This window comes from Numida meleagris, chromosome 13 (assembly GCF_002078875.1).
Source record: "Numida meleagris isolate 19003 breed g44 Domestic line chromosome 13, NumMel1.0, whole genome shotgun sequence".
In the NCBI taxonomy this organism is placed as follows: Eukaryota; Metazoa; Chordata; class Aves; order Galliformes; family Numididae; genus Numida; species Numida meleagris.
The window spans coordinates 14670342-14691857 of record NC_034421.1 but is presented as its reverse complement, the minus strand read 5'-3'; the positions used below and the strand labels follow the sequence as shown (position 1 = coordinate 14691857).

The 21516-nt window shown below is 57.8% G+C and overlaps 1 protein-coding gene across 7 annotated transcripts in view; it reads left to right on the top strand.

Annotated features, from left to right (window-relative positions):
- The window catches only part of LOC110405722 (ankyrin repeat and fibronectin type-III domain-containing protein 1-like), a 132727-nt gene continuing 111598 nt past the window's right edge, over positions 388–21516 (top strand). For 2 of the 7 annotated variants that reach the window (XM_021411291.1, XM_021411290.1), the window contains exon 1: positions 13271–13889. In XM_021411291.1, the coding sequence (XP_021266966.1) occupies positions 13336–13889 (554 nt within the window). In that variant the 5' untranslated portion in view covers positions 13271–13335. Of the gene's footprint in view, positions 2839–2936; positions 3019–5272; positions 5329–7778; positions 8141–13270; positions 14009–21516 lie in introns of those variants that run through there. The other 5 variants (XM_021411297.1, XM_021411296.1, XM_021411298.1 and 2 more) reach the window with 5 other exon arrangements.

The following is a 21516-nucleotide window of genomic DNA, read 5'->3' as shown; positions in this document are numbered from 1 at the left end:
AGCAAGAAATCCAAATTATCAAGAGTAGAGACCTGCCGGGATACTGTTCTGTTCAGGACTTACAGGGGTTTCAGCACAGCTCCCTGAGGTGCCAGGCTCTCCTGGGTTTGTGACCTTGGGTGGTGTTAAACAGCTCTGCTCCATGTTTGGGAAAAGGACCGGAGCTGAGCAGCTGCACAGGGATGGCCCCGCCAGCCCTGAGCCCACATGCCAGGCTTGGCTGGGCTGTGGGGATGGGGGAGGTAATTCTGTCGTGCTCTGTGTTGGGTTTGAGCTGCATTTGTGCTGCAGACCCTGAGACAGCTTGAACACTCATAAGCTGTCAGACCTGGCGCTTTTCATCAAACCTGAAACCGGTTATTTTAGAAATTATTGTTAATTACTCTCCCTGACCAAGAAGCACAGCTCTTTGATCAGCTCTTCATGAAGCAGGTGCCATCCATTGCTGCATCCTGTGTCCGCTCATTAGGAGCTGCCTTCGTTACTAACAATGCATGTCAGCTGGGCCTGAAGTCCTGGAGCTGGAGCCTCAGCAGCAAGAGGAGGCATGAGACAAGGGTTTTGTAGCTGGGTGTAGAGCCCTTCACTGCCAGTTTATACAAAGGATGTCTTGTAGTGACGGTGCAGTCTGGTGAGCAGAAGGTACAGCCCAGAAGTGAAGTGGGTGCATCAAATCGATGAGCTTGTGCTAGCATCTCATCTGAAGAGCCCCCTGGATGACCTGCCCTGGAGGTGATGTCCCCTCAGAGCTCACGTCCATGTAAAGGACAAGGAGCTGCTCCTTGTCCCCAGCTCAGCTGTACAGCCAGGGCAGGGCTTGGCTTCACACGTGCAGAATGTCAGGCTTCTTGTCCTTGTTCCCACATGAGGCAATGATTTATAGCATAGAGAGCGTGTAGACTCTAAGAAAGCAACGTGCTCTGCAAGAATGTTGGCCGCGATGCTGCTCTTCCATTGTAGGGCAATTGCTCTTTACGAGGATTGGAAAGCGAGAGACTTTGCGCGTTAATACAGATCATTAATTACAGCCTACTGTTTCACAGCTGATTTGGAGCTGCCCGAAGAGAGGTCGAGTCGTTTTGTCCTGCTGTGCAGAGAAGTGATGTAAAATACTAAGAGTGGGACAGGGCGCGAGGGTTCTCGGATGCCAGGAACAGCAGGCTGATGGTGCAAGGACTGTTCCTCCTCGGCCATGCCAGTGCTGTGGAGCTGAACTGTGGATAAAAGCGCAGGCAGTGACCCCGGGCTGTGCAGCTCTCCTCATGTGAAGCGTGGTGGGACGACGTGGCTGTGAGCAGCAGGTGCCCTGTGTGCTGCAGGCAGCACGCTGTGACTGTAGCTCTGCAGGCCCTGCGGGGTCGGGATGCACGCTCCGTGCTGTGTTTGCAGGCTCAGCCTTCCCCTGGCTTGGATGCTTCACTTCCAGGGTAGAAAATGCTTTCCTTCCTTATTCAGAGCATGCCTCGGGCGTTTTGGCCTGGGAGCTCAGCCCGTCCCACAGTTCCTCTGCCAGACGTGGGCCTGTCGGGAGATTTTGCAGTTTAATCATACAAAGAAAAATGTTATTTGTGTTTCCCAGCAAACGTTTTCACTGTGCTATATCTCCTTAGTCCTTCAATGTATTTTTTTTTCCCTTGCTGAATGATATGCTTGGCTCTTTTGCTGAATGTGAGGAGTGAGGGTGATGTCGTTCTGGACTGTTTCCAGCCCTAAGGTGAATGCTAACGCTGCTCCTGGAGCTGCACGTGGGCGTGCTCACCTCTGCCTGCATCTGGCCAGGAGGTGACAGAGGTCTTAACCTGCAGATCACCAGGCAGAGCCTGTGGTAGGGGCATCACTGATGAAATGCAGCTGCAGAAGCTGCCCGGGCTGGCAGCACAGGCTGCTCGCACCAATCGTCGCTGCTGGAGCATTCTTAGAATTTTTTAACTCGGAGGAAGCGTTCTGCAGCTGCCCAGCACGGCAGGTGGGTGTGCACAAAAACCAGCTGCAGGACCACAGTGCTCCCTGTTGCATGTAGCACTGCTGCATGCAGCACATTCCAGACTGCCTGGAGCAGAGAGGCGTGGTGCACGTCCCCTCCCACAGCTATCGCCCCTTCCATTCTTAAATGCATTTAAACAATAGTTTGAAACCATTGAAATGCATCCAAAGCACTTTGCAAGGCGCAGTGCCCTGATGGCTGCTGGGGACAAGGGCTGGGGGCTGGCAGCTGGGATGCGCTATCACCTGCAGCTGCACCAACAGTGAAATAGATAGAGAGGGCGAGGGGAGAGAAGTGGCCAGGGTGGGCTGGGGAGGGGGAAACGTGGAGAAGAGCAACAGCCCTCAGCCACGAGTTTGCTCTGCAGCTTCTCCTAGGGTGGCAGGGTTCGCTCTCCCACCAGGACCGTGGGGCCGGCCCGTTGCTGCGATGCACGCGAGACCTCACATTTGCACTTGCAAAAGAACTGCGCGTCCTACACGGAGCCCGCAGCGTTTCTGCAAATCTTAAAAAAGGAACGTCTGCCTGCAGACTTCGTTTCGCTCTTTGCAGCCGTCTCACCGCAGGGGACTTCGGGCTTTGGGGTGACGGCGCAGAGCAGCCCGGAGTGCCTGCAGCTCGGTCTGCCCGCAGCCCGGCTGCACCTGCCCGCTGGCACCGGCACTGCCCGCGCGGTGGCTGCCGCAGTGCGAGCGCTGCTGGGCGCCGCACGCTCCGCTCGTCGGCCGGCACGTCCAGCGCTGGGATGTAAGGAGCGCTTCCAAACGGGTCTGGCGAAACCGAGCCGGGAGGGAACCGGGGGAGCGCTGAGAAAAGGAGGGAAGCGGAGCGGAGCGGCGCGCTCCCGAGGCACGGTAAGCGCGGCCGCTCCGGCCCCATCCCGCGCCGTCCCCCGGCCGAGCATCCCGGGGCGGGGCCGGGGGGGTGGCTCCGGGGCTGCCCCCGCCCCGCTTCCTGCCCCGCGCCCACCGGGGCTCCGGCCGGAGCGTGCGGGGCCGCCTGCGCCGCGGGAGGGCCGAGGGACGGCGGAGCAAGTGAGCGGGGTGGGGGCTGCGGGCCCTGCTGCCCCCGGACGGCTGCTGCGGCCCCCCCGCTTCTGCTGCCTCCCCCCCCCGCTCCCCTGCGTCATTCTGCCGCCCCCAGCTCCGCCGCCGCTTCTGCACCCCCTACCCCCCCCCCCTCTCGCCCATGGCTTTGGTTGCTCAGGGCCTGTGCTCCAGGAGTCCGCCGCTGCAAAACATCCCCTTGGCTTTCCATCACGCTTTCCTCTTCTCTCTTCCTCCCTTCCCCCCTCCCCCCCCCCCCCCCCCCCCCTTTTTTTTTTTTTTTTTTTTTTTTTTTTTTCCCGTTTTACACTTGGAGTAGCTAATGGGACAGCAGAGCAGTAAGTGCAGGAGCAGGATTACTTCATGCTCTTGCAATGCGGTGTTGCTGCCGTCCCGCGTGGAAGGGCTGAGCCGCGTGCCGCCCGCTCCGCGCTTGCAGGGAAGGTTTCGTTCTCTGCGCGGCTTCGGAGGGGATCTGTGCTTTTGAATGGGGCTCCCGGCGGCTCCTCGGCGCTTTCGGTTGTGTGCTCGGGGGCCTCCTCGCCCGGCAGGTTAATTCCGTCGCCAGGGCTCTCTGGTTTGGTTTGGTTTCCAGGAGATTTCCGTAGAAAATGTCAAGTCCGGTGACGGAGTGGGGTGGGAGCCCCGGCTCTGCCTCGTCGCCTGAAGGTTCCGTTCCTGCTGCTGCTTTCTTGCTGGGATTGGGGCTGCAGCTGCTTTGCTCTGCTCTGCTTGCCCGGGTTCATTGCACTGCAGCACCCAGAGCTGCGGTGCCTTCCTGCACCTGAGGGGTTTGGGGCTGCTCGGGAGCTTCCTTCTGCCCCGCAGGGTGCTGCTGTTGGGCGGGAGCTTCCTATTGCAGCCTTTGTTGCAGCTTTCCCTGCACAACGCCAAAAGTAGTTGTGGTTGATATGTGTGTGTCACAGGATTGTAGGGGTTGGAAGGGATGTCTAGAGGGATGTCTAGATGTCTAGAGGTCATCGAGTCCAACCCCCAAAAATATATATATATATAGTTTAAGTTGCTTGTTTCATTTAAAATTATGAGGGCATACTTCCCTTCATAGTTGCACCACTTTGCTTACATCCCTCCTCCCCCTCTGCAAAGCGACCATCCAGATGTATTTTGTTGCTGGCAAAACCCATTCAGTTGTTTCCCGGAGTCGGGGCTCCTGCTGCTGTTCCCCTTTTGCACCTTGGAGCTGTGCCTGTCTCAGGCCAGAACCTCAGCGAGGAAAGTGCTGCAATCTGTGTCTCCTGCAGAGCAGCTTGTTTTGGGGGGGGGGGGGGGCAGGGGGTGCAGCGCTGCACAGCACGGGGGGGTCGTGCCCTTCTCACGTGCTGTGATGGCAGCAGGGAGCGAGTCGTGCTGCTGGCATCCAGAACTCGTGGGGCAACGTTTTGCGTGTTCCTATGGGATAATGAAGTGGGGATAATTAAATTAAGAGTCGGAAAAATGTGGCAGCCGTTGTGCCAGTGGGTCTTTTAATTATCAGCCCTTTACCTCCAGCTTGAGAGCAAACACTCTTCTCGTTAGCTCGGAGGATTTAATTTTCTAAGAGGGCAACCCGTTGCCATTTACACAGCGCTCAGCCGCTGTCGTTCTCATTTCCAGCCCTCTGCTTGGCAGCAAAGCTCACGCTGGGGGCTGCTGGGAGCAGAGCTGGGGCTGGCAGCCTGCTCTGCACAGTGCATGGGGGAACCCGGACCCTTCCCCCCCCTCCACTGCTCTCCTCTGGATGCTCTCCGGTAGCTTTATGGCCTGGTATCGTGGCACCCGGACCTGCACTCAGTGCTTGAGGTGCTGCACCGGCGCGTGGACCCAGCAGTGCCCTAATGAGAACCAGAGCGCTGCTTGTTGGGGATGCCCGGCGATGAGCAGAAGGGCTGCGAGGCTGGGGAAGAGAGCTTGGTGCAGTTTTGTTTTTGATGTCTGGCAGAACTCGTGTGCTGTGAGACAAGGCCCCAGGCTGCGCTCCTCTGCTTCAGAGCATCCGTGTGCACGGCTGTAGAGTTGAGAAGGGGAACTGGGAGAACTCTGCAGTACCCGTTGGGGCTTGGGGGCTGGGAAGCCTGTGGAGAGCCACCAAAGCTCGGGACTCGTTTCCCCTGCAGCTGAGCATGCTTCAGAACACCCAGATGAACACACTGCGAGCCTGCAAATTGCTGCAGCACTGGGATCCGATCTGGGGCACACGTGTGACAGATGTACGCTGTATAAAACCTTGTTCTCTTATTTACAGAGCACACCCAGGGCCACCAGCGCCGCCCGGTACCCGAGAGAGCCCCCCGTGCCCAGGTAAGCGTGGGGCAGCTCCCTGCCCCGCATCTCGTTCTTTGTAGCGTGCAAATATGGGTCAGACTCCAGAAATCCCTCCGAGACGTTTGTTCTGCTGCCTCCCCTTGTGAGCATCCTTTGCTGTACGCTGGAGTGTCATCAAAATGGGAAGAGCACGGTTGTCCTCTGGCTGCGCTCAGCCTTCTTGGATTCTCTTCTCTCCTATTCCTTGCTGTATAAACATCCCTTCAGTTGAGTACAGGGGGAAAATTGGATTAAGATCTTCCTTAAGTGCTTTTTCTGGGTCATGAGCTGAGCCTGTGAGATGGGGAAAATCATTGTTCCCAGGAGTGCAGCAGTAAGACCTTGGTCATTAGCAACCTGGGAGTGCTGGTGAGCGGTGGGGGCAGGGTGCAAAGCAGGAGGAGCTGATTTGAGAGCAGCTGTGGCTTTATTTTGTGACCGGTGGCCATGAGAAAAGGAGGGCTGTCCGAGAGCTCTGTGTTGGCAGCTCCATGGGGTCTTTCCTGGGGTTGGTAACTGTGCTGTAGAGCATCGCAGAGCCCTGAATGACAAAGTCTGTATAACCACCAGGGGGTTTTACTGTGAGTCTGGATGTCCAAAGTTGTTCTCTTCGTTCAAGGGCAGAGGGCACATGGGTTTGTGGCAGGGAGGAGGAAATGGATGGTACCAGTCTGGGTGCTCCAGCATTGTGGCTGCTGCTCTGGCTGGGCCAGGAGGGGCTTCAGGGGTTACAGCATCAGGTGCTCCGTGATTCCCAGGGAGCAGCGCTCTGGGTGTGTGGGTGCTGGCATGGGTTCTCTCCTGAGGAAAATGGGTTTGTGGGAACATGCTGGGCTCCTTCATAAAGCGCCTCGAGATCTAGCCAAAGGCATCACTGTGTAAGAGCAAGGTATTGTCAGTGAGCTACTCACGTCGTTAACAAGGTCAGCTCATTGCCGTGCAACCAAATTAGTTTGTTTTGCTCTAATCAGGTTTAGTAGCTAGAGTGCTCCATAATTACTTGTGTCCTTAGGAAAGAGCTGGGGCAGCGCGAGCGTTGCTGCTGGCAGATTGCTCCGGCGCTGTGGGAGAGCATCCTTCCAGGTGCACGATGCACCCAGAGCCAGCTGCCAGTTCAGGTGTATTTTCCCTTTGCTTGGAGGGGGTGGTGTATCTGGTCTTGGTTGTAGAACTTGAAATTGCTGCCGTGGGTGAGAGATGGAGGATGATGATGGAGAGGTGGTGGCAAGCTGAGCAGGAGCTAGCAGGGCAGCAATTGCTCGTGGGCACCTCTTTGGCTTGATGCAGGAGCCAACGCATCGCTGCACCTTGCCAGCCTTAGTGACATTAAATCTGTCGTGTAAACCCTAAGCAACATCGAGTCCATGTGTGGGTGCTCTCAGCGAGGTGCCCTGTGACTGCAGGACGGCTCTTGCTCACGCAGTAAGGTGATGTTCCTGGGGGGCTGCCCCCTGGGCTGGCTCTCATCCACTAGTTCCTGGCCAGAAGGTTCTGCAGCGGGCAGCCCCTGCGATGTCCCCGGGCTGAGCTGTCCCGCAGTGTTCCTGGTGGGCGCATGGGAGCTGTGCTGGTGGCCCCTCCCGCGGTGAGTTTTGAATTTCCCACATTTCAATGCTGGTGTGGCAGAATGAGCAGAGCTCTGTGTGGCACGGCCCCGCTCGTTGGAGATGTGCATTTTGGCAATTCTAAAAATACCTCCCGCTCGCTGAGGCTTGTGCGGGTAACCATGGCAATGCGGCTCCGACAGCAGGGTTAAAAACAGTGGCTCCAATTAAGGAGGAAAACGGAGCTGTGAAAGCTCGTAAAACCTACAAGTTTAATAATCATAAAAAAAAAAGAGCAACAAACACCAGGCGTGATGCTGCGGGCTGCGTGGCTTAAACAATTCCCTTCTGCTCTGAGAGCAGCCCGAGTGCGTGCACGGCCCCGCTGAGCGCTGCCTGCCCCGTGCCACCAGCCCGGCTGTCCTCAGGCACGGCGGGTTGTGCACATATGGGGTCTTTGGGCTGGGGGGGAGGGGGGTGGCAGTGGGACTGCTTAAGCTGGAGCTCCCGGTTCCAGGTTGAGCCTTCAGAGCCGCTTCATCTGTGCATGCAGGCAGCAAGAAGCCGGCTCCTGCTGCGGGCAGCGTGCACCTGGAAGCAGTGCAGCGTCTCCAGGTGCGGTGCTGGCGGGCGCTGCGTGCAGCTTTGCTTAGGGCCCAGGGGAGGTGGTGTTTGGGGAGGCAGGATGAAATGAAAGCTTGTTTTATTGAAGGAAATGCCAGCCTTGCTTCTGCGCTGCTGTCACTTGGAAGTGACGCCGTGTATTTTATCCCAACGTGGTTGGGAGGGTGCTGCTGCTCTTTGGTGGGTGCCCACTGCTCTTGTTGGAGTGAAGCAAAAGGAGGCAGTGTGTGACATCGCCTTATGTCAGCGGCTCCTCCTGGCACGCCGGTTATTTATCTCCTGGAGCAGTATTTCCTCCCAAACTGCACCATCCCCACATGCCTTACCAGTCTGGGGGGTGCGGGCTGCTTGCTGCCTTTGCTCATCCCCCAGGCCCGGCCACTGGGCAGCGCGGGAGGAAGAGGAGGAGGAGGAGGAGGAGAGGCTGAGGTCAAACCGCGGTGGGCGCGAGCTCTGGGCCTGCGGGGAGGAAGGAAGCGGGGGCTGTGCAGCTGTGTGCGGAGGATGCTGCGCACGCTGGAAAGCAGCAGCGGGGTCTCCCAGGGCGAGTTACGTGAAGGAAGCAGCGATGAAGTCACTGATTTGCTTGGCTTGGTGCTGACGGGATGGGGCTAGAGGGTCAGAGTGAAGGCAGCGAGGAGGTAAACACGCAGTTCTGTCCTTTGTGCGTAGGTCTCTGTCACTGTCCCCAGGCTGGCAGCATGCAGGATGGTCAGTGCTCAGTGCTGTGGTCAATGCAGGGTGCTCCCTCTGTCCCCAAGAGCAGCCCCATCCCTTGGCTGTGAGCAGCATCTTGACTGTACCCCGCAGTGCCGGCTGAGCGGGCGGGTTGGGCACTGGGGAGGGCAGGGGTGGGTGTCCCCACCGATGTGTTCCTGGCTTTGGGGGCTGCAGAGGGTGGCAGTGGGTGTGCAGCCCACCCCAAGCTGCAGCAAAGCCTTCCGCTCGCAGGGGACCCCAGCCAAGTCGGGGATTTGGGATTTTAAACTGGGTTAGGCAAATTTTTTTTTAAAAGATTCCAGCACGGATGTCTTTAATTCCCTTTGAATTCTGCTTTGCATCAATTTGGGTGAATCAGGCTGGAGGCCTCCCCCTGCAGTGTGTTTCTCAAACAGAAGGGTGTGTGAAGCCAGGCTGGGGGGGGACGGACCAGGGGCTAGGGGGTGCTCAGAGTGGCCTGAGGCACAGCTGCTGGAAGCTTCCCAGGCTGTGACTTGGGTCCTGGGTCCTGGCGAGGCTGGTTTGCCAGGTGAGGGCAGCAGGGGGGGAGCAGGGAGCAGGCAGCTCCCCTCGCTAAGGTGTAACGTCAAGGGGATTTCTTACAAGGTGTGCTCGCCCTGCTCCTGCAGAATTAAAATTACTTCTAATTAAGTGGAGGTTAACCTTTGTGCACGCCGCAAATTAATGGAATGTGTGATTAACTTATCTTGCAGCACCGCAGGTTCTTGAAAATTACTTGGAAATGAATGAAGCTGCGCATGTGGCTTGAATTTTTAATTTACGTTAATAGTTTAGGTTTGAGTTAATTAATTTCAAATGACAGACCTTTGATCTATTCTTTTCCAGCAGCTCCTATTTCTGCAGCTCGAAGCATACCTTTCCACCTCTCCTCCCTTTGTAGCGAAATGAGTTGGACCGAAATACACGATGTGATAAAGGCACGCTGAGTGCCGCCCGCGCTGCAGCTTGTCTCATCTCTGTCGTGCAGGTGCGTGCTGCTGGGCACCCCTCTGCTCTGCAGAATCAGGTCTGTGCCGGTGGCCCTGCTGCTGCTGCACCCCGTGCACAAGCTGTGCTGCCTGGAGCTTGGCTGATGCAGGGGGCTCAGGCTCTTCCCGTCCCAGCCTGGGCCCTGCTGCTCGGGTTTGCTGCTCCTGGAGATGCTGTGGCATCTCCAGCGTGGGCAGGAAACCATTCATTCCTCCTGCAGCCCGGCGTGTCCCGGTGCGCTCTGCAGCTCCTGGCTCTGAATGCGAGCCCCGTGCTGTTGTGTTTGCTGGAGCTGTTTGCTTTGGCTTGAGGTCTTTTCCGCACTTCTCTCTCAGTTGGGTTGCCCAGAGCGGTGTGGGAAGAACTAGTTCCAAGCATGAAGGGTGAGCTCGTAGCTCTGTCAGATGGGATTTGGTGGAGGAAGCAGTGGGAAGGGCGGCAGCTCCTTGCAGCAAGCTTGGTTAGTTGGTGCTACTGAACTGGGGCTGCCCATGTGGCAGGGAGAGCACAGGGAGATTGTGCAGCAGGAGAGGAGGGGCTGGAGGGGCTGCCGTGGCCATGCACCCGAGGTGGGTTTGGTACGTTGTCCTGTGTGGCTGGCTCTGATGCTGTTGGGCAGTCTCGGGGGCTCTGGTGTGCCCAGGGAGCAGGAGGTGGGACACAGCGTGTGTGGCTGTAGGGCAGTGCTGTGGGGGATGGCACGTGGCTCCCAGCTGGCACTGGCCCTGCCTGCCCTGTGCACGGGAGGAGGTGAGGCCCTGGCACCACTGCCCGGAGCTGTGGGGGATCCCCATGGCCACAGATGGGCACTGGGCAGCCTGAGCTGGGGGGGCAGCCATCCCACAACACAGAACCAGGTGGGCTGTGGGGTCCTTTCCCACCCAAGCCGTGCTCTGCTGACTCCTTGGCAATTTGCAGCAGGTGGCAGCCCCGTGTGGGCGCAGTGAGGTGCCCGGGGCTGCAGCACGGCCGCCCTGTGCTGAGCTGTGCCCAGCAGCCATGGGGCCTTCCTTCCTCTGCACAGGGCAGGGGAGCTCCCCGACCTTTAGTGCAGATTTGTTTCTGCGCTGCTTGCCCTTTTAACACACGATTGAAAACAGGCTGTGGGAAGAGAGCCAGAGCCCGGCCGTCCAACTGCCGGCATCAGTCGGGAGCGCTTCTTGGAGAAACGGAGCAGAGAGAGCGTGTTTTGGAAGGGCTGCTTGGGGTGTTGCTGATGGATTGCCCTGCCCGCCTGCCTGGGGGTGAAGCCCGGCCGTGCAGTGCTGCTGTGCCAGCGTAACGTGGGCTGTGCTGCTGTGCAGGATGGGCCTGGCTCGGTCCTCTGTGCCGGTCCGTGGGGATGGAGGTCATCAGCGCAGAGGAAAGGCGAAAACCTTATGAAATCTTTATAGCTGAGGTGCACGTGACCCGTTCATCCGCCTTTAGACATTGGGCAAATACGGAGGAATATCGGATAAAACACTGCAAATATTTGTAGTTCCCAGAGAGAAGAGAGCTGAGAAACTTGAGATTCTCCTTCTTTTCACTCTGCTTTTCAGGTACAGAAGCGAAGCGCCCTGTGGAAGGGGTGAGCTGTTCCCCGTGGGGCACAGCCCGGTGACACTGCTGTCCCATGCAGGTGGGTGCCAAGCCCCTTAACCTGGTGCTGATGCCACAGCCCCGTGCGTGGAGCATCATAAAGCTGCCAGGCCAGGTGCTTTCGGAGCCGGTGGAGGGATGCTGGTGCTCCAGCAACGCCCCTCAGGCAGGATGCTTGATGGCAGCGTGTGCAGTGATGGGGGTTGGGGCACCCAGGAGCTGGAGGTGCTCTGTGCACACACCGTGTGCTGAAGCATGTGGCCAGGGCTGGGGGGGGGTCATCTCCTGCTGGATGCTTCCAAGCAGGGAAATGTGCAGCTGAAGGACACCGTAAATCTTAGCTCCGCCTGGACGACAAGCACAAAAAGCATGTCTTTGACACCTGGTGCAGAGAAGATTACAGCTTTAAAGGATCATAAATTCCCCCTGCTGTTGGGGCGTTTTCAGTGTCTCTTGAAACAATGGCCACGTTTCCGAACACGCAGGGAGCAGGGGCCAACCTCTGGGTTCTGTTGTGCCCATTAACGGGTCTCATAATCCAAACAGAGAAAGGATGCCCCGGGAGAAGCAGCGTCAGAGTCTGCAAGTGGATTTGGGAAAGAAGCAGGTTGGCTCCGCGCGTCTCCCAGGGTCTGCTCATCCTGTCTGGTCCCTGCTTTTCAAATGTCTGTCAACAGGCTTATGATAAGCTCGGCCTTATGGGGAATACCTGCCTGCAGCTCCCTGCGGGTGCTGCCCATTGGGCCGCTCTCGATGTGCGGCCGCTGTTTGGATCTAATCTGGGTCTCAGCCACGTGTTTAAAAAGCACTGCGTGTGGAGGGCCTTTGTAAAACTGCAAGGTCTCGGGAGCTCTCAGCAATCATCTCTGAAAAACGTGCGTCTCCTTTTCTCTTTTTTTTGCCTTGGGTTCCTTCCAAGCTGGGTGCTCTGGGGCTTTGGAAATGTCAGGAAGCAAAGCTGTAGCTTATGCTGGGATCACAGTGTTTAAGCAAAGCTCTCTGGTGCAGCGCGGCCGCAGCGGTGCTCCTGTGGCAGAAGCGTGGTTGGTTTTCCTGCACCGGTCGCCTTTTGGGGTGGGTGGCAGCAATTTAAGCTGTGCACGTGCTGTTGGTCAGAGCAGAGGGGACCCATGCCACGGTGTTGGTGCTGGGTGAGTCTATGGGAATGGATGGAGGAGCACCCAGGCAGCAGGAATTCAAACCCCATCCTCCAGTTCTGCCCAACCGAACGGTGTCTGTGTTCCAGAAATAGGGTTTGGGTTTGGGTGGCTGCGTGTTGGGTTGGGCTCTGATCCCTGGAGGTCTTTTGTGACTTGGGTTCAAGCTTCCTCTACTCATGTTGGGTTTTGCCTCCTGTAAGAACCCTCAGCTGGAGCGGCTGGGTCTCTGTGCTGCTTGAATGAACCAGTGTCACTGACTGGGTGGCTTCACAGAGGTCACTGCGATGTTCTTGCTCCCTTCAACCCGAAAGTGAAATGACCTGTGAGGAAGAGAAGGCACCTCTGCTTTCTCAGATGCTTTCTCCCCGGGATAACACCCGAGAGATCCAGGCTGAAGTTCCCGCTCTGGGTTAATGTTTCCTCTGTTGTCCCTGTCGCTTTTGCAGGGCTCGAGGTGTCACTGCTGTTTGTGGTGCATTGCGCAGAAGGGCGGTCGGTTTGTAAACAGCAGTGTGAGAAGTGAGGAATGTAGCACGCTGGGCTCAAGTGACGGGATCATGTTTCTTGCAGTGGGAAGAAATCCAAGAGCAAGGGCTTGTTCCCGTTGTTTGCTTCTACGTGACGGCGGGGCAGGCAACAGAGCGGGCTGCAGCAGAAGGGCACTGGAGTGGTGTATGTGGGATAACTGGGGAGGCAGCGTCCTTCTCGTGTCCATCCCTGGTCCCATCAGCTGCCTGCCCAGCCCTGGCTTCCCTCGAGGCATGTGGAGGCGATTGGAGAGCCCCTGTGCTGTGGGACATGTGGCATTTCTTCCCCTGGTCAAGGAGAGCTGGGCAGGGGCTGCTGGGGGCTGGGGTTGGCCGAGCATCCATGAGGGAGCAGCAGGAGATCCGGCCTGGAGAAATGCTGCTGTTTATGCTGCTTTTGTTGCAAGTCAATGATTCGTTGCTGGCTGTAATGGCAGAAAAAAGCGTATTTACTCGGCTTGTTTGGGCAGACGGTAATTGCTGGGTAAGAAACTGTCAGATGGGAATCAATTAGAGGCTTCCACTCTGGAGTGAGGGATTGTAGCTGACATCTGACGTCCTGTGACACCAAGGACAATGCTGCTATTTATACAGCTTCCCTCTGGCTCCTTCTCTGCTTCCCCGTCATCTCCTTGGCTCTGATAGCAGGGCTGTGACCCTCTGTCTGTTGCTCCCAAGGCAAAGTGCTCCTGCAGCTCCTTCCACGCTTCCTGCTCGGAGCTCTTTGTTTGCAAGGGGTGTGGGTGGGTGGGAGGGGGGGGGGCACCTCTCCCTTCTGTCCCTGGGATGTGCAGCACTTGCTGAGGGCTGGGTTTGTGCTGGGGCAGCTCGGTGCAGGTACGAAGGCATGCCCTGCAGATGGGGCTCGGCGTGTGGCTGGGGACACCGGTGCTGCCCGTGCTCTGGGTTTGCTGCTTTTCTGGTGGCATCGTTGCCTCCCGCTGCTCTCTGCTTGGGTCCTTGGATGCCGGGTGGCGGTGGCACGGCTCCGCTTGGTTCTGCTGGAAGCGAGAGAGGGCTCAGCGAGGTGGGGGTGATGGCTGTGACCAACCTGCTGTGCTGGAAGCTCCTGTTGGGGCAGTCATGCTCAGCCGGTGTCACCATGGCATCTCCTTGCCTACGGCCCGGCCGGAGCTCGGTGAGTCAGCGGGCAGCGACTCGAGGCAGCCGCCGTCCTGCACGTGCCTTGTGGCAGAGGGGCTGGAGCTGTGCCCTGCAGCGTGCTCGGCAGCCTGCTCACTAAGGGTGATGCTCGCACCCCACCTGGGGCATCTCGCTGTGGGGTCTGCAGGGCTGCAGGCGCTGCCACCAGGACTGCAGCGCTCCGGAGGGCTGGAGGCTCCCTGTCCTAGAGGCACGGCCCGACCTGGCCTGAGAGCTGCCATGCAGAACTGCGGTGTTGTGCAGGAAAGGTTTGCAGTGGGCTCGCTTCTTTATTTTTCCTCCTTGGTACCACATTAACTGCTCTAAACAGCTTGGACACAGTGAGTCCTGAACATGAATGCTCTTGTAGAAGAAGATCATTAGCAAGGTAGAAATTCATTTGCTATTCTTACCTGGGGACCTAATTTTGAGACTGACTTGAGGCTCTGAGGATGTGCACTTGATCTTATCTTGGCTGCTTTCTCTTGTTGTATTTTTTTTTTCCTCCCTTTTAATTATGCATAAAATAATTTCAACCCCTTCTGACTGATGACTTTCCAAGTAAGCTCCGCTGTAGGTGCACGTTCTGTGCTGTGTGCGGTGTTGGACTTTGCTGTATGTGGCACTGGGGGTGGCGTGTCCCTGCTGGGCTGGGGTCGGCCTGTCCCCCTCTGTCCTTGCAGCAAGGCCCTGGGTGAGCAGTGGGTGGGGATGCAGGGGCTCCACGGGTATGACAGTGTGTGCTCCGATCGTGTCTCCTTCCCTGGAGCCAAACGAGGCTGTTCCCATATAGAAACATACATAGTTGGCCAGGTAATAATTAACTGGGACAGGTATCCTAGTAATTGCCCCTCCTGGGTACTGTCGCAGCACCTGTACATAATGTGACATGCCCATATGCTGTGGGGCTGTGAGCAGGAAAGATGGGGGCTGGTTTTTGCCCTCCTCTCCTCCCCATTGCCCAGCGCTCGCTGCCCTTGTCATGGCCTGGCTGCGTGGGATGGCTGTGCAGCTGGGGAGCTGTCCTGCTCCAATGCTTGCATCCTGTTGCCCAGGTCCTGTCAGGGAGAAGGCTGCAGGGTGTGACCCGCCCCGGTGTGCCCACCTCTGCCTGGAGCCACAGTGCTGATGGCTTTGGCAAGCATCTGCTGTTGATTTTGCATGTGATGCCAGCATTAGGAAGCACCCTGGCGTAAATTAAGGGGAAGATTGGAGGGAAGCCAAAGCTTTCCCATGGCTCGGGCTGGGGAGGAGAATGAGCCAAGCGTCCCTCTGCCTCGGCTGCTCTGGGCTGTGAGGTGGGCCAAGGAGCAGCCGATGTGCTGTGAGCACATCAGGGTACGCACCCATAAACGGTAGCTGCACAACCAAAGAATAAATTGCAGCTTATCCCGGTAGGACTGGGAGATAAGGGCATCATAAATTTTACAACCATGATAAACAGGCCCTCCTGGACAGACGGTGCTGTGATTTCACACCGCTGCTGGGGTGCCAGAACCAGGCAGCTGGCATCGTCTCACCCAGCGCTCCCAGCAACGCGGGCACGGCCGCGTCCCCGTGTCTGTACCTTGTCCCGTGGCTGCTGCTGGGCTCTGTGCCTGGCATCGCATCCCAGGCTCTGGGATTTTTGTTCTGGTCATGTCCTGTGGGTGAGCTGTGGGGCTGCCTCGGTGTCCCCAGCTGGGGGTTGGTGCGTGCATGGAACGCTCAGTACTCGTGGGCCGCTGTCCTTGCTCCCGGGGGGGAAAAAACTACGAAACAAACAAGTGTGCTTCTCACGCTTGGTGGCCAGGAGGGGGAACTGTTCAGGAGTTGATGGCATTTTTGTTGTTGGGTTTTGCTCGATTGCAAATTGCGCAGTTTGCGGGCTGCTCGCTGCTGCGTGGGTTCATTGCCTGCTACCAGGAGGGAGCTGGGGGTCCACCCCATCGTCTTCCCCAGATTTGTGCCCTGCCGTCCCTACAAGCTGCCTCTGGGGGGATGGCTGCTCCCAGCCCCTGCTCCTCACTTGTGCCCTTCCCAGGGCTGGGATCTCCTTCCTGGGCCGATGGCACGTCCCGTGGTGCAGGCAGCTGGGGCAGTCAGATGGGCAGAATGCACATCTCCTCTGTATTTTAGTTCTTACGGGCTGGTTCTTGGTGCTGGTGGATTTAAGCAGTATTAATGAGGGTGTGGGGGAAGCACTTTGCACTGGGTAGCAGGCTCTTCGCTGCGGGGATTTGCTTAGACAAGCAACTTTATGGAATCTGGGAGGACAGCTGAAGCTCTGGGCTATAATTGATGCTGAGTTTACACCGTACGCAGGTCAACAATGAGAAGATAATTGTGTTTGTGCCTCGTTACCCTGGGGTTCTGCACGGCAGCTCAGTGGTGAAGGAAGAGCCTGAACAAACAAGTGGCGGAGCAGCGAGGTGCTCCGATCACGGCAGCTGCCAGCTGAGGAAGTTTGTGCTCGTGGTTCATCAGCGATGCTGGCTGTGCGGGGCTGCCGGGCTCAGCCTGGCACTGTCGGGCAGCACAGCCTGCTGTGGGCTATGGAATATACGTGGGGAAGAGGAAAAAACAAACAAACAAACCACTTTGCTGGCTTTCCTTATGCTCTCAGGCATCGTTAAGGGAAGCAGAGTGAGGTCTCCCATGCTGTGGGTGAGGAGAGGAGGTCGGCATGGTGCAAGTGGGAGCCCCTCTCTGGCTCTTCAGGCCCCATGGCAGCACCCCACTGCGGCTGTGGGGGCTGCTCTGTGCTCCCAGGGCTTGGGGAAGAGCCGCTCCAGCAGAGCCCGTTCCTACCAGCAAGCTCTGACCCAGCAGAAATAGAAAACCAAAAGGGCTCTTCTTCAGTGTTTACTTTTATTTTTAGAAGACAAAGAGCGAGCAGAGCTGCGGGAGGAAACGGCGCCTGAAGTTCAGCCCCCCCCCCCACCCCTCCCTCCCCAGCCGCCCGTGTCAGGAAGCGCACGCTGCACGTGCACCGGCCGGGATGCTCGCAGACAAAGCCCTTCTTGATGCTCGCTGCTTCCCCTCGCTCCCTGCCCGCGGGTGGAGGGGCTGTGGCTGACACGCCGGAGCTGAGCCCCACTCCGTGCGCCGGGGGAGCGCAGCTGTGCCGGGCTGCTTGGGTGGCGGCCCTTTGTCCTGGAGAGGGGAGAGCTGCTCATTTTTTGGTTCTCTCGGATCGGGGAAGGAGGTGGTGGCCGCCGTAGTGCCGGTGAGCGTGGGGCTGCCGTCCTTCCTCCACATCCTGGGCACGGCGCGGTGCGGGGCGGCTTTTCCCTTGCTCCTTCCCTTGCAGGGAGCTCTGCTGCAGCCCCAGGCCTGGCGCTGGAAGGGATGAGAGCAGCTCTGCTCGCTGGTGCTGGAGCAGGGAGCGCGCGGCTCCCACGAAGGCGCTCGATTGGCGGCCGGTGGGCACAAACCCCTTCCAGTGACTGCGGATTGAAAACGAGAACAAACAACCCGAGTCCCCAGGAGTTCTCGGATGGGACTGTATTTCTTCGTGGCAAAAGGGAATTTTCCTTCCTTTTCTTCTCCTGACGCGGCTCGTTTCTGCGCTGCCGTTGGCTGTGACCGCTTCGTGAAAGAAGCGAAGCCATCGAGGCGCCAATCAGCGCCCCGCACTGTGGGCGGCACGCGAGATTCAGCCATGAATGCTGAAGCCAGTGGATGACCTGAAGGTGTGTGAGCCCAGCTCTTGGGAAGGCAAGCGTGGCCGTTTCCATAGGGGTCCTGCGCGGGCTGCTGGGTGGGTGTGCGCTGGTCCTAAAGCCCTGGGCTGCGGGATGAATCCCCTCCAGGAAGCAGAGCTGTGAGGCCGTGGGACCAGACCTGCCCCAGAGCACCTCTTCTGGCTGCTGGGCTCGTACCTGCTCCCATTGAACCGTTCCCTGGGTCATCAGGTCCCTGAACCCCGTCCCGTTCTGGATGTTAATAACAGTGCTGCAGTGAGGGTGGCAGGGAAGGGCGTGCGGGATGTCATCTTCCTTTTGTAGGTCGTTTTAAGGTAAATGAAAGGACGGCTCTGCAGACACGACTTTCCAATCCCTAATTTGTCCGAGGGATGCCTGCGTTGGGTAATGAGCTGGAAGCCTTTCCCAGTGCTTCGAGGCATTGGCTGCACCATAAATAACGTTTCCCTGGCACCTTCCTGCATGCCAGACGCGCTGATGAGCGCTCTAACTGCTTCCTCGGCTGCGGTCTGCAGCTCACAAGCAGGAAGGCTTCCACCTGACCGTGGTTCTGGATTTCTGCATGACTTTGAGGAAAGCAGTTTTCGGCCAGATGCTTTCTGCTCCTGCAGCACCGGGTCAGCCAGCACGGGAGCAAAGGAGAGCGATTCCCCTGCTCGTGTGCATTCACACGAATGCAGCGGCGCAGTCCCGGCTCGGTGGGAGCAGGTTGCTTTACCAGCAGGTGTGGCTGGGGATACAGTTCAAATAGTTCTTTTTTTTTGTCGTGTCCAGCTTTGGCAAAGCAACGTGGGGACTTGCAAATGAAGTTCTTCATCGCTGGTTTGTTTTCCTGACAAATTGGCTTCTGCAATAAAGGCTGAAGCAGAGAGCGGTTCCACGGTGCGGGCGGCAGCGGGGTGGCAGCTCTGTGCATGGCAGCGATGCTGAGCGCTCTGCCGTGGGGTGAACCTGCACCAGGCAGCGTGGTGATGCACACACTGAGGGTTGGAGGCCGAAAGCAAAGGCACTGGGAGCAGGAAGGCACGCAAATAGAGTGGCGTTGCAATATGCAGAAAAAGCACCGCAAGGCCTGTGTTTTAATGGGATTTTTTTTTTTTTTTTCCTCTTTGTGATCTGTCATGGAGGAAGGCTTTGTGCTGAGCTCCCCTTGCTCGGCGTTGTGCGTTCCCCTGCCCTGCCTGTTTGTTTTGCTGTAGGTGGCTGCTGCTGCTGCGTGCGGCGTCTCATCTCTCACCGTGCCGCGTTTCAGGCTAACGAGAATACATCCCTGTAATAATAAATGAATGCCAGCATGCAGTAAGTAAATGTGTGGGGTGTTCTTGCCAAGCCATGCATATTTATTGAGGTCAGCAGGAAGCCCTAATATATCTGTCTGCGAGTGCCGGAGAGGGAAGATGTATGGAAGTACAAGCACGTAGCTGTTGCTCGCGCATCTTTTTTCTGTTAAATAAGGAACCGATATAATCAATTAACAAATATAATCTGTTATCAATCCAGTGACTGGTAACCACCCTGAAGGAGGGCAGTGTGCACCAGCTGTTTCTCAGCTGGATGTTGGAGGCACCCAGCAAGATGGGGGGGGTTGCATCCTTGCTGCAGTGCGCCTGTTTGCAGGGAGCACGCTCAGGGCTGGGTGGTCCAGGGACCTTGGTGGTTGCTGCTGAAGGTTTGCCCTGGTGAAGATCTGTGCTGGGATCCCTTGGGAGCAGTGCGTGGGGTGAGGGCACGCAGGTGGGCTGCGCTCGTCCTGGCGGCTATAGCAACAACAGGGAGAGGGGAAATGGGAGAACGCCTGTTGTCCTTGGGGGGGTTTGTGGTTTTGCATCTGGAAGTCATTGCCGGCGTGGACGTGAAGTCCAAGCGCTGGGAGGTTTGGGGCGGGCCAGGTCTGAGAGCAGAGTGTGGGGCTCTGCCAGGCTGGTCCCCAAGGAGCTGCTGCCCCCAGGCTGGGGTGAAAGGAAAGCGTGGGTGATGAATGGCATAGGGTGAGATGTGCCTAACTCTGTGTGCTGATCTACCCATTGCTGCACCACTGTGCTGAAAGACCTCACGTCCATGACCAAGCAGATGGGACCCATGACTCTTCCCACATGTGTGCAGAGCGAGGAGGGGAGCGCTGGTGCCTTCTGCTGTCATCCACACGTGAGCTGCTGCCCTCCACGTGGGAAGCAGCCCGAGCCCAGGTTCCAGTGCCCGAGCGATCCGGCCTGTCCCCCAAAGCTAACTTTGCCTCTGCGCACACAAAGGCTGATCTGTCCCTGCCTTGGCAAGGCTCGTCATCGGCCGGCGTTGGCTTTGTGTGCTGCTGGCCCGCGGAGCCGCAGATGGGGCGGGTGGGATCTCAATGCTGGGATTGTTCGCGGCCGCCCCCGCCTTGCCGGGGCTCTGGGCAGCGTGCGGGTGGGTGCGAGGGGCTCCAGCATCCTGCTACGGCTGCGCTGCGCTGCTCCTGCCCGGTGATGGTGATGGAGGGGGTGGGATGCAGCCTGCTGAATGCAGGGACCGACCCTTGCTCCGCTCTTCCCTAGCCCATCTCCTTCCCTGTAAGCCATTCTCTGGGCTGGTCGCCCACGTTTGTCTTGACGTGAGGTTGGAAGATGCTCTGTGAGAAGCTGAGGGATGAATGTGCCAGAGCCGATGGTGAGTGTGGTGACCGCGTGCATGCAGTCTGTGCTCCTTGTGCAAGTAGGGACTTAGGGGGTGCATAGCAAGCTGGGCTGGAGGAGGAAGTAAGGTGTTGTTGTGCTAGGGAGAGGTGCCCTGAAGTCTGCCTGTGGGGGGTGCGCTCCTGGTGCACCAGCAGTTGCACAGAGCAATGGGAGAGGAGGTGGGTGCAGCATGGGCTACTTCTCCTCCCTGGTCCCTACCACCCTCCCGTCTGTGGATCTGCTTGTGGCAGCTCCTTGAGGCTGGACCTTTGCCCAGAGGCTGTAGCAATGGGGATCAGGGCTGTGGATTTAGCTTGTGTGAACGAGGGGAGAGGGGATTTTGCAGGGTCCCTCCTTCCCAGGCTCTCAGCAGGAGTCCAGCCCTTTCAGGTTTCCTTGTGCACCTCCCGCTGGGCACTCAGCCCTCCCTGGAGCTGTGCCTCTCTCCCATGCGTCCCATAGTGTGGGTTGAACACTCACCAGGGCGAAGGGCACCAGCAGAGTGCAGCTTAGTGTGCTCTGCTCAGTGTGCCCCTCAGCCACACTGCTCCAGATCCGTGTGCTGCCTGCTAGCAGCAACTTTCATAGCCCCAGGTCCTTTGGGTATCCCTAAACCAAGCTATCTGTTTCAGGGATGATCTGTCTTCAGCAAATAATCCATTGCTCGTGCAAGAATTCTCTGGGAAGACAGCCCTTTTTGCAAAGGGCCAGCTGTGCCTCGCATCACCACACTCCCTGCACACCCCCCCTTGCTGTGCTGGGCAGGTGATGGGTCTCGTGGTGGCCTTGCTGACTGGTGCTGGGAAATGCAATGTCCTGGGGCTTTTCCTGCACCATCCATCCCTGGTCTTCCGCTTTAGGAAAGAGGGGGGGAAAAAAGGCCCTGCAGAACAGTCACGTTTTTTTATTTTTTTTTCTCCCCCCCCCCCCCCGTGTTGTTCTGACCTAGAAATTCCTCACTGTGTTTGCTGAGCTGGCTTAGCTAAGGACTTGATGAATTTCTGGAGGATTAATTATTCAGTGACCATGGGGAGGGGGTGCGATGGCTGCACTCCCGTGCAGAGCTCCCGATGCCACGGCACGGAGGGACACTGCCCACTGCCATCCCACGAGTGGGACACTGCTGTCCCCAGCCGGAGCACGCAGCGAGCTGCCCTCCTGGAGCCCTTGTTTGTTCCCTTAAAGCTGCGCTGCCGTGCTTGGGAAAATTCCTCCTATGTACAGCGACAGCAGCTATTTTTCAGGTTGCAAATAGCTGCGTGCCCTAGAGAGCATATAAAGGAATATATTTCCTTGATCTCCGCAGGTCCTTGATGTGCTGGTGAAAGCAGATCTGCTGTTTAGCAGGTTGGCTGTTATCCCTCTCTGTGCTGCTCTGCTTCCCTCGGCTATTTTGGGAGGGAGGGCCGCTGTCAGCAGCAGCCGCGCTGTGTAGGGCCGTGCACTCTGTGCACCGGGGCTGGAGCTGAGTTGGTCGGTGGGGTTTTGCTGCAGGCACGGGGCTGTGTGCCCCATCGCCCTGTGCTTGTGCAGCGTGGCTCTGCTGCAGCGTGCTCCCT